Raw genomic sequence first — 16,653 nt, 5'->3', positions numbered from 1 at the left:
GCTAATGAGTCGACAGCCACGTGATCTCTCTCCAGGAAGGCAGGGCAGGCGCAGGGGGAGCACAGCTGCTGTGGCAAGCACCGTAGGGTGCCAGCACTGGTGTAACCGCTGTCTACACAGTCCTTATTGGGGCTTCAAAGAAACTCTGAAGTAAGCAGCGAAGGGAGCTAAGGCTCAGAGAAGCTAAGCCTCTTTCCCAAAACCACAGAGTTAGGAAATGAACCCACCAAGCCCATCTGGCTCCAGACCCTGAGTTTTTTAAGCATTTAGCTTCCATGGGTAAGCGAGGCCTCTTCTGCTATTTTTCCATTCTTAGCTGCTTAATTGAAAATCCTGCGCGAAACAAGTATCAAGGCTTCGCCTTTGATGGAAACGACAGTGGCCAGCTCCTACAGACACCTCCTTAGGAGCAGTGCGCCTTACCTACGTGAGCACTGAGAAGGGGCCACGTGCCCTCAGAAAGCCAGTCTAACACAATAGAGAGCAGGACAGAAGTTCATGCCAGAGAGGGATGGAATGAGTGCCAAGCCTTTGTTCCTTTCTGCGACATTGACTGACAGCCCTGAGCAGGGGTGTGGGGGACACAGCAGGCGACTGAACACGACCCTCACTGGGCATGAAGCCCAATAAAAGGCAATGAAATAACCGGACTGTTGTAACAGCAATGACGCTTACGGAAGGGAAGGCCACATGGAGACAGCCCAGTTGCGCTTCTGAGAAGACGGCAAGCTTCAGTTAGGATGAAGAGGATGATTACAAACCGTGTAACCACAGGGAAGGCGTGGGAAGGCTGTTCCAGGACAAACAGGCCACCAGCAAGCTCCCCTGCTAGGAGATGGCTGGAAGAGTTAGGGAGGCTCAGTGAGCTGGGGCCTGACAGTACAGGGAAAAGACAGGCCAGGCTGACAGTTTTAAAGTCACCCTCAACCCACACAGGCACTGCAGGCACATGGTGTACAGACATACTCAAGCAAAACCCATATACGTAAAATAAAAACAAAATCTCAAAAGGAAGGAAAGAAGGAAGAAAAGAAAAGAAAACAGAACAGAAGAGAATATACAGATTCACCATGTCCAGGAAAGTCTAAAAGTCCACACAGAAAGGAGAAAGTAAGAGGCACAGAGCATACAAAAAGGAACTGTAAAAACGAAGTGCTCCCGGGACTGTAGAGATGGCTCTGTAGTCAAGGGCACTGGCTGCTCTTCTAGAGGACAGGGGTTCAATTCCTAGCATCCATACAGTGGCTCCCAACCATCTGTAACTCCAGTGCCAGGAGAACCAATGCCCCCTTCTGGCCGTAAAGGGCATGGTGTACTCAGGGTACACAGCAGTGCGTGGAGAACACATGTACACATTTTTCTAAAGCGCTGTTATGCCGAGGCCTTCACCGTAAGCACAGCAGTGGTGATTAGCAGATCTCTATTACAGGGCCACGCACACACTGGCACCACACACTGTGGCCGGTTCCAAGAGACAACAAACAAAACACAGTGGCACCAAGAAGAAGCAGTCAAGGTCAACATAGGTCTGGTGAGAACACTCTTCCAATGGCAAAAGCTGAACGGTGCATCTTTTGCACAGATGCAAAACACTGTCTCATTTCTTTGGTGGCAGCAAAAGCCGTGGGACCAACCATGCCCTCCTTAACAGTTTCCATGTCTTGTAGTTGCTATTCTTAGCTGAGCCATTGTAAAGGTCAATTTAATCAACATGAGCACTTGCTTAGTGCCAGCAGAGAAAGAGACACTGGGCAGTAATGGTTCTTCAGGCATGGTTTTAATTTGCCAATTTATAGGGCTGGAAAGCCTTGGGAGCAGCTGGCTGAAGCCAGCGTCATCATTACATCCTTAGGAAAGCACTCAAGTTTTAAAGGTTAAGAGTGAAAAACAGGAAAATGAAGGGCTTTGCCAATGCTAAAGTACACAGGACACCAGCTCTCTTGGCTGTTAGATGTGAACGGCATGGGAGTGCCCACTTGTGGCTCTTCCTGCAAAGAACACATTTCTAGTAGAACTATTCAGTGCCCACCTCTGTCACTTAGCTACGCACCGAATGCCCCTTCATTTATCACGTGTGAGGCAACGTGTAGGATGCTATAGCCATGGAAACGAGCAGGAAACCCGGACAGGAGGCAAGTTTCTACTTCTCACAATAGGACAGGTAAGCAAAAGTTCTACTATGAAATATTGGCTACATAACAACAATGTTTTAACTGTGTAGCTGAGCTTGCAAGGAAGATCCTGGGGAGGGGTGTGTACAGGGAGGGGGAGGAAATTATAGACACTAGAAGCCACACTCAGAAATGAGGCCAGACCTTTCTAGCTGCACTGCAAAGTGGACTAGGTATATGACTTGGGGTCAACCTGAAACAGAGAGGCGGAGCTAAGGCCCAATATGCAAAGACTAAACCCACTGCATGTGGTGGCTCATGCCTTTAGTCCCAGAACTCAGGAGGCACAAACAAGTGAAACTCTTTGTGTTCAAGGCCACTCTGGCCTACATAGCAGATTCCAGGACAGGCAAGGCTACATAGTGAGACCCTATTTCAAACGAACACACAAAAAGATGAGACCCTCGCTGGGCGGTGGTGGCACACACCTTTAATCCTAGCACTTGGGAGACAGAGGCAGGCGGATCTCTGTGAGTTCGAGGCCAGCCTGGTCTACAAAGTGAGTCCAGGACAGCAAAGGCTACACAGAGAAACCCTGTCTAGAAAAAACAAACAAACAAACAAACAAACAAAAAAGAGACCCTCATAGGGAAAATACAGATCAGGGGGAAAAAAAAATTTTTTTTTTTTAAAAGTACATAGTACAAAATGGTAATGGGAAAGATCTGAATGGAGAAGGGGAAAATTTCCTCTAAAAATCCATGATCACGGGACCTTCTGTTGTCGTTAACAAAATCTCAATCCTTCCATTTTACCAATAAAGCCCCGGGAGGCAGATGCTGGAGTGAGAGCCTGCTAGCTCAGAGAGGCAGAGGCAGCACCCAGCTGGCCTTCCTTCTCAGCTGGGCATCCAAGAAGCAACAACGCTCCTCCTCCCACTGCCTCAAAGACCTCCTTCAAACTGAATGTCCCTCCCTTCTACTTCCTGTGTCTCTCTATATGTCCTCCTGACTTCCTCTTCCTCTTGACATTTTTTTTTTTCCTTAACAATCCTATGTTCACTTTCTGTCCACTGGTTGCTGCTCCGTCTCTTGACCTATGGTTGACTTTATTTAATCCTATTTACAATATTCAAGTACGAAGCTATTGGATTGAGATGAGTGCTAAGGCTGAACCACACCACAACTAAGAACTGTTTTTTTTTTTCCCAGTAAATAACACAATCTCAGGGTTCACAGTGTGATCAAATATATTGTAACAACCTTCCCTCAAACTGACATAAGACTTGACTTGAATACATACGGCCTAAAAAAATTTCAAACTAAAAATGTAATAAAAAATTATTCGGGACTGGTGAGATGGCTCAGCGGCTAAGAACACTGTCTGCTCTTCCAGAGGTCCTGAGTTCAATTCCCTGCAACCATGGGGTGGCTCACAAACATCTACCCTGGAATCTGATGCCTTCTTCTGGCCTGCAGGTGTACATGCATGTAGAGCACTCATATACATAAAATAAAAATTATTCCAGGCTTGGTGTGGTGGCACATGCCTTTAATCCCAGCACTCAGGAGGCAGAGGCAAGCAGATCTCTGTGAGTTTGAGGCCAGCCTGGTCTACAGAGTGGGTCCAGGACAGACAGGGCTAGAGAGAAACCCTGTCTCAGAAAAACCAAAAAGGAGGAAGAGGAAGAGGAGGAGGAGAGAAAGAAAGAAGGAAAGAAAGAAAGAGGTACCCCCCACACACAGTTTCTGAGTCAATTCCTGTGTCCAGATTCCTGCCCTGACTTCCTTCTGTGATGGACTGTGATATGGAATTGTAAGATGAAATAAACCCTTTTCTTCCCAAGCTGCTTTTGGTCGTGGTGTTTTATTGCAGCGATAGAGACTCTGACTAAGACACAAGGTAAGAGTCCCACAAATAACGCTCTACTAAAGACGAGCTTGCAAGTAAAAAACACATTATATAAAAACGTGGTCCATTAAAAACAAGAGATGGAAAATTCAACAAACAGTAGGATAAAAAAAGAGCTTATAATAATAGAGTGGTTAGATGAGACGTAAGAGTTTCAGCCAGGTGTGGCCACTTATACCTGTAATTCCAGCACTCAGGAGCCTGAGGCAGGAGGACCACCATGAGTTCAAGGCTAGCCTGAGGCACAAAATAAGACCCTATCTAGGAAAAAGACAGAAAGAAAAGGTGAAAGAAAAAAGGGAGGAAGGCAGGGGGAGAGGAAGGGAGGAGACAGGAAGCATGAGAGTCTAAGGAGATGGCTGGCCAGGGATGACAACCTGAGCACAATCCTGGCACTGGGAATCTAAAGACAAGTGGGTCCCTGGGGCCCACGCAGCCCAGTCTGCTTGTGGGGTTCTAGGCAAGAGAGACTTTATCTCAAACAAGAGGGTACAGTGGCGCCCAACATAGACTATTCAAAGCTATCCTCTGGCCTCCCTACGCACACACATGCATGCATGCACGCACGCATGCACACCCTTGTATGTTTGTGTGCCTGCACACGAACACACACAAACAAAAGAGGAGACTTCAAATAACTAAAGCCAGAAGAAAGAGTATACGGTGAGAAAAGAGTATTATCAAAGGAGAGGTGGCAGCCAGTGCTTGTTTCGACAGCACAAGTGAGAATGGTACAGAGAGGTCAGAGCGCCCCTGAGCAAGGATGACATGCAAAGTCATAAAGCATTCCATGTCTTTGGGTAGGGGGAGAGCGAGAGCCAGAGCGAGAAGATCAATTGGGGAAAAAAAATCATCTAAAAAATAAAAACGAGCCAGGTGAGATGGCGCACACCTGTACTCCCAAGCACTCTGGAGGCAGAGACAGGCAGATCTCTGTGAATTTGAGGCTAGCCTGGTCTACAAAGACAGTCCAGAACAGCCAAGATAACCAGAGCAACCTTGTCTCTTGTCCCTTGTCTCAAAAAAAAAAAAAAAAAAAAAAAAAGGTGAAAATGCAAGGCTGAAGAGATGGCTCAATGGCATTTGTCACTAAGCCTAATGACCCAGGACCTTCAGGGTAGAAGGCAAGAACGCCTGCAAGCTGACCTCTGACCTCCACATGCAAACCTCCTACCCACATAAAATTTTTTTTAATTAAAAAAGAAAAAAAACTTCAATAGATGGGTTACACAGAGATTTGACAAAGTAAAAAACAAGTAATAAACTAGATAGCAGATCTGATAAAATTATTCACCAAAGTGTGCTTTTTTCAATTAAAAAAAAGACATGGAAATGGAAAATAACAAAATATTCAAGAAAGAAAGATGAGCGAGGAAGGAAGACAATATTCAGAGGTAACTGAAAAAAAAAATCCAGAGCATTTAAAATACAGAATTTTGGGGGTGGTAATGAATATATATATATATATATATATATATATATAAAATCATAAACATTTTATGAAATAGAACAACAAAACAGATTTAGATCCATCCTCATTATCAGATAAAGTTAGAAGAATTTAAAGAGTAATCATCTTTACAAGAGTAATACAACAGAAAAGAAGAGGATGGAGATTAAGGTGGAGTGCGGGGAAATGCCAGAAATGGCAGCATCTGAGCTAAGCCCTGAAGGACAAGAAGATGCTGGACACTGCTCTAGGCTGGGGACTGCAAAGCACACACAAAGACAGGGTTCTTGGTGCCCTCAGGGGCCAGGAGTGCAGAGTTCCCGCGCTTTACGCAGTACCTCCAATGCCACCCAGAGCTCGGACTCACTTAAGTCATGGAGACTTTAACAGACATAACAAGAGTTTTGAAACTCTCACAGTCACTGCATGGTAAGCAACAAGGTAATTTTCCTTCCGTTCTGGACCTAGGAATGGCTCTCTAGAAAACAGAGCAACGCTAGCCCTGCCCATCCACTGGTGCAGACAGAATTCTCCTGGTTTAGGGATTGAAATGAAAGGAGAAAAAGCTTTCACAAGACAGGTAGAGACACAAAAAGGCAGCAAGCAGAATCTTCAACTCCTGAAAACACAGAACCTCCAGGACCAGCTCTTTAAGTCCTCGGCAAAAGATCACTATGTGGTTATAAAAAGTATTCTCTGAAGCTCTTTGGATTTACTTAGTGGCTTTGTGGGGGTGGCGGTGGTTGAGACAGGCTCCCTCTCTACAGTCCTGGAACTCACTATGTAGACCAAGCTGGCCTGAAACTCACAGAAGTCCACTTGTCTCTGCCCCCCAAGTGCTGGGACCATGCCACCACACCCAGCTAGCTGTATTTTTAACAACCAGAATGTCACAACCACGTCATCATCTCTAATATTATTGACTTTTAAGGGACGACGAGCAAGAATCTGCTCAGGGGACGCTCTAACAGGATGGAAGGTAGAACTGGGCAGGACTTCTGGCCTATTGACTCTGGCACGCTGGTCTAATCTTCCTTTCTTCCATAGTGAGACTGCACACACTAATTTTGCATCCTCCACAGTACACACCAAGCCTGACAATTATTCTTTTTTTTTTTTCCTGGTTTTTCAAGACAGGGTTTCTCTATCATAGCCTTGGCTGTCCTGGACTTGCTTTGTAGACCAGGCTGGCCTCGAACTCACAGAGATCTGCCTGCCTTTGCCTCCCGAGTGCTGGGGTTAAAGGCGTGCGCCACCACTGCCCCACAGCACGGGTGTTTATTAATGCAGACTGGGAACCCCTGGGGTCAGTGACTGAAAAGGCTCCTTTCGGAAGCATTCCCTGGAGGACGGAGAGATCCAGGTCATCCTTATCTACACAGCAAATCTGAGGCCAGCCTGGGCTACAACAAACTGTTTTAACACATACACACACACACACACAAACACACACATTTAAAAATGGCAAATAACCTTTAATCCCAGCACTCAGGAGGCAGAGGCAGGCGGATCGCTGTGAGTTCGAGGCCAGCCTGGTCTACAAAGTGAGTCCAGGATGGCCAAGGCTACACAGAGAAACCCTGTCTCGAAAAACAAAAAAAAAATAAAAATAAAAATAAATAAATAAATAAAATAAATAAAAATGGCAAATAAGGGGCTGACGAGATGGCTCGGCTGTTAAGAGCACTTGCACTATTGCTCTTGAAGAGGACCCAGGTTTGATTCCCAGTAACCACGTGACATGTCACAACAGTCTGTAACCCTAGTCCCAGGACTGGATGCCTTTTTCTGACCTGAGTGGGTACTAGGCATGTATGTGATGATCGAACATAGATACAGACAGAACACTTACACACACAAAACTTAAAACATAAGCAAGTGAAAACATTCCCTATGTTATGAATGCCACATGTATTCAAGGTTGAGATCTGCCGTCTTGGATGTACAATCAGCATACAATAAACAACAGTCCATGCTTCCCAAAACAGATGACGGCAAACGTTCTTTCTGGGGTCCCAAACACGTCCCAACAGTTGTCCACAAAAGCACTGACATAAAATCGGGGCACATCGTATCATTTGCCCTCTGTGCCGTTCCATAAAAACCACAACACGTCATAAACATGCGTTTTGAGTGTAAGTGACGCATTCGTTGGGCAGCTCCCCACCTGGCCAGAACTGCTACTGCTGAAGCCATCTCAACTGGGACCTCATTAAACAGCCCCCAAACTGAGCAGCAAGCAGAAAGATTAAAACCCATTTCCTGTGTTGCTATTGGGAACCTGGACAGCAACCTCACAAAGAGTCACCTGACCTTATAGGAAAATCCCAAAGTGTAAATCTGAAGCTGCAATGCACCCCAAGGGTTTCTTCAAGTCCACTCGGTCAGGCCCTGGCACTACAGCCTTGTGGGGTCTGGCTGGCCGCAGGGGTGTAGAGTGCTATAGCGGATCACTCTCCTACCCTGGAAACCCATGTAAGAAAAGGCAGCAGACACAAAGTAGGCCCAGTAATCCCCCTTACTAGCTTCTTCTGCACAGGCAGAGAGCAGAGGACTGAAATAAGCAGGGTGTGGGCTGAAAGGATCCTTAAATATTCAAGATCTGGCTGGGGATTTAGGTCATAGGTAAAGTGCTTGTTTAGCATGTATGAAGGCCTGGGCTCAGTTCCTAACACAGCATGGTGACAGGCCTCTAGAACCCAGGAGGATCAGTGCTCAGGGTCATCCTCTGAGAGTTTGAGGTTTGTCTGGGCTACACGAGCCCCATCTCAAAAACAGGGCAATGAGGAGAGTGGGGAGGTGGTTTGGTCAGTAAGTAAGGTGCTGACACTGCAAGCATGAGGACCCAAGTTCAAGCCCCAGAACTAGCGTAAAAAGCTGAGCACAGTGGAGCGTGCTCGTGGATCCAAGGGAATACCTGAGGCTTTCTGGCTGGCCAGCCTGGCCTACTGAGTATGCCCAGGTCTCAGTAAGAGCCTCTGAGTATGCCCAGGTCTCAGTAAGAGCCTCCGTCTCAAAAGCCACAGTGGAGAGGTCCTGGGAATTGACATCTAAGGTTGGCCTCTGTCCTCCACACAAGGCCACCTGTGTGTGCGTCCCCACCACATACACAGAAAGACTCCAATTCATCTTGCCTCTTCACAAGTGTGATATAAATCAATAAAACTCAATCCTCCTCCGTGTGCTTGTGCGCATGCGCGTGTGGCGCAGGCGCTAGAACCAGAGCCTCACTTGTGCATTACTACTGAGGTATTTTCCTCTATCACTCCTTCACCACCTCTTAATGACTTGTACCATGGAAAAGCCTCTGGGGCCGTTTCTCCAAATGGTAGGACATGTACACACATATAAAGTCACACATGTGATATGTTACACTCATGTGGGGCACTCAAGCTTCTCAAAGCTATTAACCAGCCTGCCCTTGTCACCTGAAAGAGGCCAAAAGTGCCACCACCCTTGACAGAACCAACCCTGAGAGCACCCAGTTCATAGGTGACTTCATTGAATCCTAAAGACTGAAAATGGCTCTTGGTCAAGCAAAACACCCCTCCCTCCTGTCTTTAGACTTATTTTTATGTGAATGGGTGTTTTGCTTGCATGTATGTCTGTGCACCACATGCACACCTGGTGCCCATGGAAGCCAGAAGAAGGGTCAGGAGTCCCTAGAACTGGAGTTACTAAGCAGCCATGTGGGTGCTCGGATCACACCCAGGTCATCTGAAAGAGTAGCCAGGGCTCTTTCCCAGATGGGTGAGAAAGGAGCCCCCGGCTCCCCAGCCATGACAGGTTTACAGTGACTCAGCCTGGCCCCAAAATTCAGAACCTTGCTCAGAGGTGGCAGAGTGGCTGCACATACATCCATGTCTGGTAGAGTCTGCTCCAGCTTGTGCCAGTCCTTCCTATTATACGGCAGAGCCACACTTGTGTAGGACGTGGTGGAGGGGGGGTGTGGGTGGGGCAACCAGGGTTTTCAAACCCTTGATTGAAAAGCACACACTAAATTAGGCACTATCTCAAACTGACATTTGGACCTTGTGCCACAGTTGAGTGGGAGCTCCTGAAATCATGTGTGTTGAGCAAAAGAGCCAAACAATAATAAATACAAAGCCAGGTGGAACTTTAGACAGAACACAGCACCAGGACGGCCTATGCCACGGCCCAGCCATCTGTGGAGCCAACATCTCTGCCTGGGGCTGCCTGGGCCTCTCGGGATGCAGCTTTGCTCTTGTAGTTGAATGAATGCCTTAGAACTAAGTCAGTGACCAGGATTTACTTTTTAAATTCTTAATATGCTTTTATTTTCTACTTCTTCTTGAGACTTTACTGCTCAAAACTCCCTCTAACGGGCACAGAGAACGCAAAAGCTGTAGTTTTTACTCTTATGTATTTGTAAGTATAATACATAACACGTTTTGACACATTGATTACAAAGTAATGTGTATCATAGACGACACTGACTGGAGAAATACAAAATTAGGGCATTATTTCTTTTCTTTTCCTTCCTTCCTTTCTTTTTCCAACTCAGAGTCTTGTCATGTAGCCCAGGCTTACTACACAGTCAGCGCTAATTTCCAACTCTCAGTTCTCCCATAGAGGACAGTATTTTAATGTAAAGGGTCTAGCCTATATCCCACTGACTAGAACAACCGGTCATTCTATATATCCAATAGCAAATACTGCGCAACAACTGGCACTGCTGGACTATGGCCTGCACAGGGCCATCTCATCACACAGCTGGACTTTTGCACCATCTGTCACCTTTAATGTCATGTGAGGAGGATCTGCACCTACTAAGTCTCTCCCTTACCCACACACTTATTCTAGCTGAGACTGTGAGACTTGGGGACTGGGAGAGCACGTACCGTACACGTCTTTGTATCCTAAATATTCTTTAAACCATACTTGCACATACTTCTCAGAGAATGCTGGTCCTAAGAACCTGCTGGTACTTCCAAGTCAACACCTAACTCAGTCATAAAGTGGCGTTCACTCCTATCTGCAGGCTGAGTGCCTGCTGCTGCACTGCTGCTCTCCGAAAATCAGCAGTCTGCCTCAGTGAGAAGTTTTGGTGTCTTTAAAAACATAGAAACAGGCCAGGTGTGGTGGTGTACGCCTTTAATTCCAGCACTCAGGAGGCAGAGGCTAGTGGATTGCTGTGAGTGTGAGGCCAGCCTGGTCTACAAAGTGAGTCCAGGGCAGCCAAGACTACAGAGAAACCCTGTCTCAAAAAACCAAAAAAAAAAAAAAAAAAAAAAAAAAACAAAACCAAAACCAAAACCAAAACAAACAAAAACAGAAATGGGGCTGGAGATGGCTCAGTGGTTAAGAGCACTGAATGCTCTTCCAGAGGTCCTGAGTTCAATTCCCAGCAACCACATGGTGGCTCACAACCATCTATAATGTGATCTGAAGCCCTCTTCTGGCCTGCAGATATACATGCAGGCAGAGTACTGTATACATAATAATAAATAAATGAATCTTTTTAAAAAACCCACAGAAATGTTATGTAAATATGTTTTTGTTTTAGTTCCATGTTTTTGTTTTAGTCGCGCGTGTGTGTGTGTGTGTGTGTGTGTGTGTGTGTGTGTGTGTGTGTGTAAGGGATAGGAGTGGTGTAGGATGGTAGACAAAAGAACTCAGTAAAGCAGCCAAAAGTCCAGCTAAAGTCTACCTTTCCTGAATATATGCTAGATTTTTTCTTGGCCAGAAAACAGGACAATGTGCCTAACTGTGTGCGCTGTCTAATCTGGAATATGGCAGCACATCCGGAAAATTTCTACACCTCAGTGCCTCTAAACACTGTAGGGCTCTACTCTGCTCCATACCATAGCTTCTAGTGAGCCATCTTCCCTGTGCCTTGCATGAAAGAATTCAAACATCTCAGGACTCACTAGCCTTTCACAGACACTGTTCTCATCTATCGTCTATCACCTATCCGTCCGTCCGTCCGTCCGTCTGTCCATCCATCCATCCATCTACTAATGAATAGTTTTACTGGGTCCCTCTTACTCTATAAAAGGTAAAATATGCTGGGCATGGTGGCACACGCCTGTAATCCTAGCACTTGGAAGGCAGATCTCTGTGAATCCAAGGCCAGTCTGGTCTACAAAGCGAGTCTAGGGCAGCAAAGATAACACAAAGAAGAAAAAGGGGGAAAAAAAAAGATACAGTACCTGGTAAGCCTAGGGGTTCTTGTTTTGTATCTGGCAAACTCAATCCCAAGATTCACCTGATCTGTCTGGAACGCTCCTTCCCCAGCTCAGATGTCTGGTAAACTATTCCTCGGTGGAGGCTCACATCAGAGCACGTCTCAGGAAAGCCTGCCACGTCTACCCTCCACTGGGCTGATTCAGCAGCTTCACCAACCTCCATCCCTTATCCCTGGGCACTCTCCTGTTATGGCCCCAGCACGTTGTCTTGCCTGTAAACCCTGGAGGCCAGAGTCTCATAGAGTATAGCCAGAAATGAGCTGGGTCATAAACACCTGGGACAACTTAACAGAAATACTATCCCTGGGATCCACAAGAACCTACAAAATCCACATTTGAACAAACCCCACTTCAGGTAACTTTTATGACATTTAAGAACAATGGGATTAGGTATAAGGTCGCACCGGAAGAAAGACCTTGTGTCTTTACATCCTTGCCTCAGGCTGAGCTTATCAAGGGAAAGCTCGGCAGATAGGAAGAGCCTGCTGTGCAAGCCAGATAGCCTGAGTTCAGTCCTGGGGTCCACAGGTTATCACGAAGGAATCTTTACTCTAGGCAGCTGGCTTTACAGGACTCCAACACAGGACTGTCAGACAGAGAAAACCATACAGGCTCCAAATCCTTCAGCAGTCAGGGGTTGAACTGCAGAAACCTGAGGGGACCAAAGGGTGTTCGGAAGCCCTCCCTCCGGTCGAGCCTTCTGCCAGGAATCTGTTCAGAAGCCGGCCTAGAAAACTGGTACTGGTCATTTAGAACGCAACCCACAGCCTCTTACTCTCAGCTGGGTTGGGGTTCTGGGACGCAGGCCAGACACAGGCCTTCTGGCCACTCCAGCATGTAAGATGAAGCTGTCTTGGTACAGTGAGAAACGGCCTGTAAGTCTAAGCCAGTGCACAATGGTAGGTCCTGAAGGATAGGTGTACAGGTGTACATGGCCACTGACTTCATCCAACTTCTGCAAAGAGGCCTGCAGCTTCATGCTCCTGTACCGCTGCAGTCACGGGTCCTTTAACAATGAGTGAACGGGGCTAGACGGCTCAGCAGTTAGGACTATACGCTGCTCTTGCAGAGGACCCGGATTTGATTCCCAGAACCCAGGACGTGTGGCTCAAAACCACCTGTAACTCTAGCTCCACCATCTCACGCCTCTAGCCTGTGTGAGCACCAGCATTCACACATGCATATGCACACACACACACACACACACACACACACACACACACACACAAATTAGAAATAGAAATAACAGTTAAAGAGCTTGAGCTGTAGCTCACTGATTCACTTGCCTATTCTGTACCAGGCCCTGTGTTCCATCCTTGTAAAACACACACACACACACACACACACACACACACACAGAGTTCTGTGCTTACCGAATGCCAGCCAAGGTAGTGGTGTTTTACACACGTTCTTTTATGAAGTCCTCCTCAAGAAAATTTTTTTTTTTTTTTTTTTTTTTCCCGAGACAGGGTTTCTCTGTGTAGCCTTGGCTGTCCTGGACTCACTTTGTAGACCAGGCTGGCCTCGAACTCACAGTGATCCACCTGCCTCTGCCTCCCGAGCGCTGGGATTAAAGGCGTGCGCCACCACACCCGGCCAAGAAAATATTTTTATTTGCATTTCAAGAATGGGGTTTGCAGCTAGCTACTGGAGGACGCTGGGGGAAGCCGAATGAGCACAGATGCTCCTAGCTTTCCACTGTACACAGCTGCTGACAGAAAGGGATGCTTCACCCATGCATCTCCAGCACTGCTCAACATCTCCAGCTCTTACCATGCTCACGGTTAAAGGCAAACTCTCCCTAGGGAAGGGCGAGTGCCCACAGCAGGGCTGTCACTGAATCAACAGCATCGGAGGACTGCTGTGACGCCTGACACCAGTGACAGGAGTTTCAGGCATATTTCCCAAGGCCACTTTAAAAGAACAACCCCTGGGAGATCCGCTCACCTTGTACTCGGCTCAAAGTCACCACCTGGCCCTCAAGGCTCCCCTCTGGACCTGGGGGTGGGGTGGGGGTCTGAGCTCATCAGGGGCTTTGTTTCCCTGAGGACAGGCCGCAGAGGGTGTGCGAGCCTGTCCTTGCAGCCCTGTTGTTGCTGGGTACAGTTACACATTTCAATATAGACATGCCTCTCAGACGAAGGAGGGGGTGGGGGTGTTGGGCTCTCAGAAGCCCTGGGACAAATACTTGGTTGGCGTCTATGCTTAGGGGTAGCAGCTGGTCCCTTGCTACTGTTTTCTCGGTCGACACTGGGTTACTGGCAAGAATTGAACCCCACCACCACCGCCGCCGCCACCACTAAAACAGTGGTCAACAGACCCGATCAAGCCTCTGCCACAGGGGTCTGTTTGTTTGCCTTACAAATCGGTCAGCGGGCCAAAACGAGCAGTTCCAACCCCAGCTCCGGGTACCTCAGCCACACAGCCACAATGTTAAAAGGAGGGAAGCTGCTGTCCTGTGCAGGGAGGAGGCTCAGAGCCTCTGCTCACCCTTCCCCCAATCCCTTCAGAACCAAAGGACTGGGAAGAAAGCTCTCCTACCTCACCAAATCAAAATGGAGAAGGAAGAAGGAGGGGGCGGTTAGCAAGAACCCCGCTTTGCCTCACTCTTCAACACTTTCCTCCAGAAAGCTGCACACACGGCTTCATGGCTGCTAATGGCAAATGGACAGCCTTGGGGTCACCTCGGGGACATGGGGGGTGGGGAGGAAGGATTAGCAATATGATGGTTCAAGAAGCTAGAAGCAACCAGCAAGCAAAGAAAGCTTTGGAAATGTTGTGTGGGGGCTAACCTGTCAGGACTAAGACACCTTTAAAAACACACCTCTACTCAAAGCAGTAGTACACTAAGAGCTCCCACCCTTCCTCCCCCCTCCCCAGTCCAATCAATGGTCTATGTAGAACCAGTCAATTACCTGTCTAAGCCCCCAAAGGAAAGGCATCCTGCAGGAGCATCGTCCTCTAACGTAAGCAACAAAAGGCTCGCAAAAGTTAAGGTCTTGGAGTGAGCATGGCCCTGGTGGGCTGCAGCCGGTGCTCTCAGTTCACTGGTGTTTCAGAGCAAGGAAGAGAAAGTAAACAGAGTCCTGGGACCCAGCAGGCTGCCTGCTCTCCTCACTTCTCCCCCCCCACCTACCCTGCCTGGCCCCGACCCACCCCCACCTTCTCGTGACATATCTCAGACGCAGCACAACCCAAGCTGTCTGCCAAGGGGGAAATGACATCAGTTCAGGCACAGCAGAAACACTTCAGACAGCTGCTGAGGAATACTGGGGATGTGCAGTAAACCCGTGACGCCAGGTCCAACCTAGAGCGGGCCTGCGGGCTCCCCCTGCTCTGATGGGGCTCCGGGCCGAAAGATCAAGTCTGGGAACCTAAAAGAGAGAGAGCTGTGCTTCTCTGCACAAGGACTGGTTCCCAAGGTATTGTTTCTCCTCAGAAGAGAAATTCAAGCCTGCCCCACCCCAATCAGTGGCCCAATAAACAACAGCGAGGTTAGCAGGCCCTCTGGGAAGAGGCCAATGCAGAGGGGGCCTGGAGAGGCCCCTCTCCCAGTTTAGGTCATAACCCTGGCTGCTGCTATGGGCCCCCTGCAGTACATGGGAGTTTAGATTTCATAAACAAACTGGGTGCGTCCAGGTGCCAGCATCTTTCCTCACTTGTCTTACAAAGGGTACAAGTCCCACCACACCCTCCGGAATTGCCAGTAATGCAGATCAGCTATATTTAAACCAACTCTTGGTTCAAAAAAGCTCGCTCCCCGTTCATCTGCCATGCTTCCTCTTGCTAAGTTCCGTTCTCAGAGAAAACCACTGAGCTTTGCCCAAGAAACAAAGCTGCTGGGGTCAGCATCCTGATCTGATGTTTAACTCTTCATCCTGCGCAGCGGTACTTGGAAGGACTTGGAGGACCTGAGTCCTACACAAAACTCATTGCTAGCACGTTTGGGTGTGGGCTTGCAGAAATAACTATTGGGTGTTTGGGTGTGATCTGAGATTCAACACGTGGCCCCAGCACCCTTGCAAGGCTCTCCCACTGAGCTACACCACACCCCCAGCTCAGAGCTGACTGTGAAGGCTTTCAGAGGAAACAGTCACTTCTTAGTGACAGACAGCAAACCACTTACATTCCCTCAACTCAAGAATCCATATGGTTCATCTTTGTCTAATTTCCTGTGATTCCTTCCCCTCAGTGGTAACTTACCGAAAGACTTCCATGACACTGACGGGCATGACTCATGTAAGCCAAAAAGGATTTCTGCAAATTGCCATTGCAAAACACGCGTGCACACACACACACATACACACACGCGCGCGCGCGCGCGCGCCCCGGTAGGACAAGAAATCGGCAATGGGGCAGTGGGATGCCACGCGTGCTGCCTGACCATTGGACTCCAACCAGGTGTACAGTGACCATCATGGCTGATGGTCAAGGTCAAATCCACTCTCCTGATAAGAAAATAAATATGCCAAGCAGGCTGAGCCATTATGTGAGGCTTATGTAAGAACAGACCTCAACCTTACTGTTGTAAGGAAAAAAAAAAAAAGGAGCCGGGCATGGTGGCACACACCTTTCATCCCAGCACTCGAGAGGCAGAGGCAGGCAGATCACTGTGAGTTCAAGGCCAGCCTGGTCTACAAAGGGAGTATAGGGCAGCCAAGGCTACACAGAGAAACCCTGTCTCAAAAAACAAAACAAAAACAAACAACAACAACAAAAAGGCAGGTGTATCAAGTGGTGGCCTCTGTGGGTGTCTGCAGCCCAGAGAGCCACTTTGGGGACAAATAATGTATTCCCAAGACCCACTCAGTCTATCCCATGCCCTTACAAACAGGCGAAACTGACTAGTGGCTGTGACTGGACATCAAGGCTCAGAAGCTACAAAAACCAGTGAGGTGGCTTTCAACCCCTTCCCCTCAATTCCTCAGTTTCCTGGCAACCACCAGGAACCAGAAAACATGTGAAACACAAT

General features: G+C 47.9%; 1 protein-coding gene across 5 annotated transcripts in view; it reads right to left on the bottom strand.

The window, feature by feature from the left end:
- Wbp1l (WW domain binding protein 1 like) overlaps positions 1–16,653 on the bottom strand; it is a 58,591-nt gene that overhangs the window by 17,412 nt on the left and 24,526 nt on the right. The window contains exon 1 of one of the 5 annotated variants that reach the window (XM_051146715.1): positions 14,597–14,774. The exons of 3 other annotated variants lie outside the window; for them this stretch is intronic. Coding sequence is in view for 1 of the 2 variants with exons in the window: in XM_051146713.1 (XP_051002670.1) it covers positions 14,597–14,623 (27 nt within the window). In the remaining variant the exon portion in view is untranslated. Of the gene's footprint in view, positions 1–14,596; positions 14,775–16,653 lie in introns of those variants that run through there. One more of the 5 variants, XM_051146713.1, reaches the window with a different exon arrangement.

This window comes from Acomys russatus, chromosome 5 (genome assembly GCF_903995435.1).
Source record: "Acomys russatus chromosome 5, mAcoRus1.1, whole genome shotgun sequence".
NCBI classification, from domain to species: domain Eukaryota; kingdom Metazoa; phylum Chordata; class Mammalia; order Rodentia; family Muridae; genus Acomys; species Acomys russatus.
Note: the sequence above shows the minus strand (reverse complement) of the source record. Positions and strands in the feature narration are given on the sequence as shown.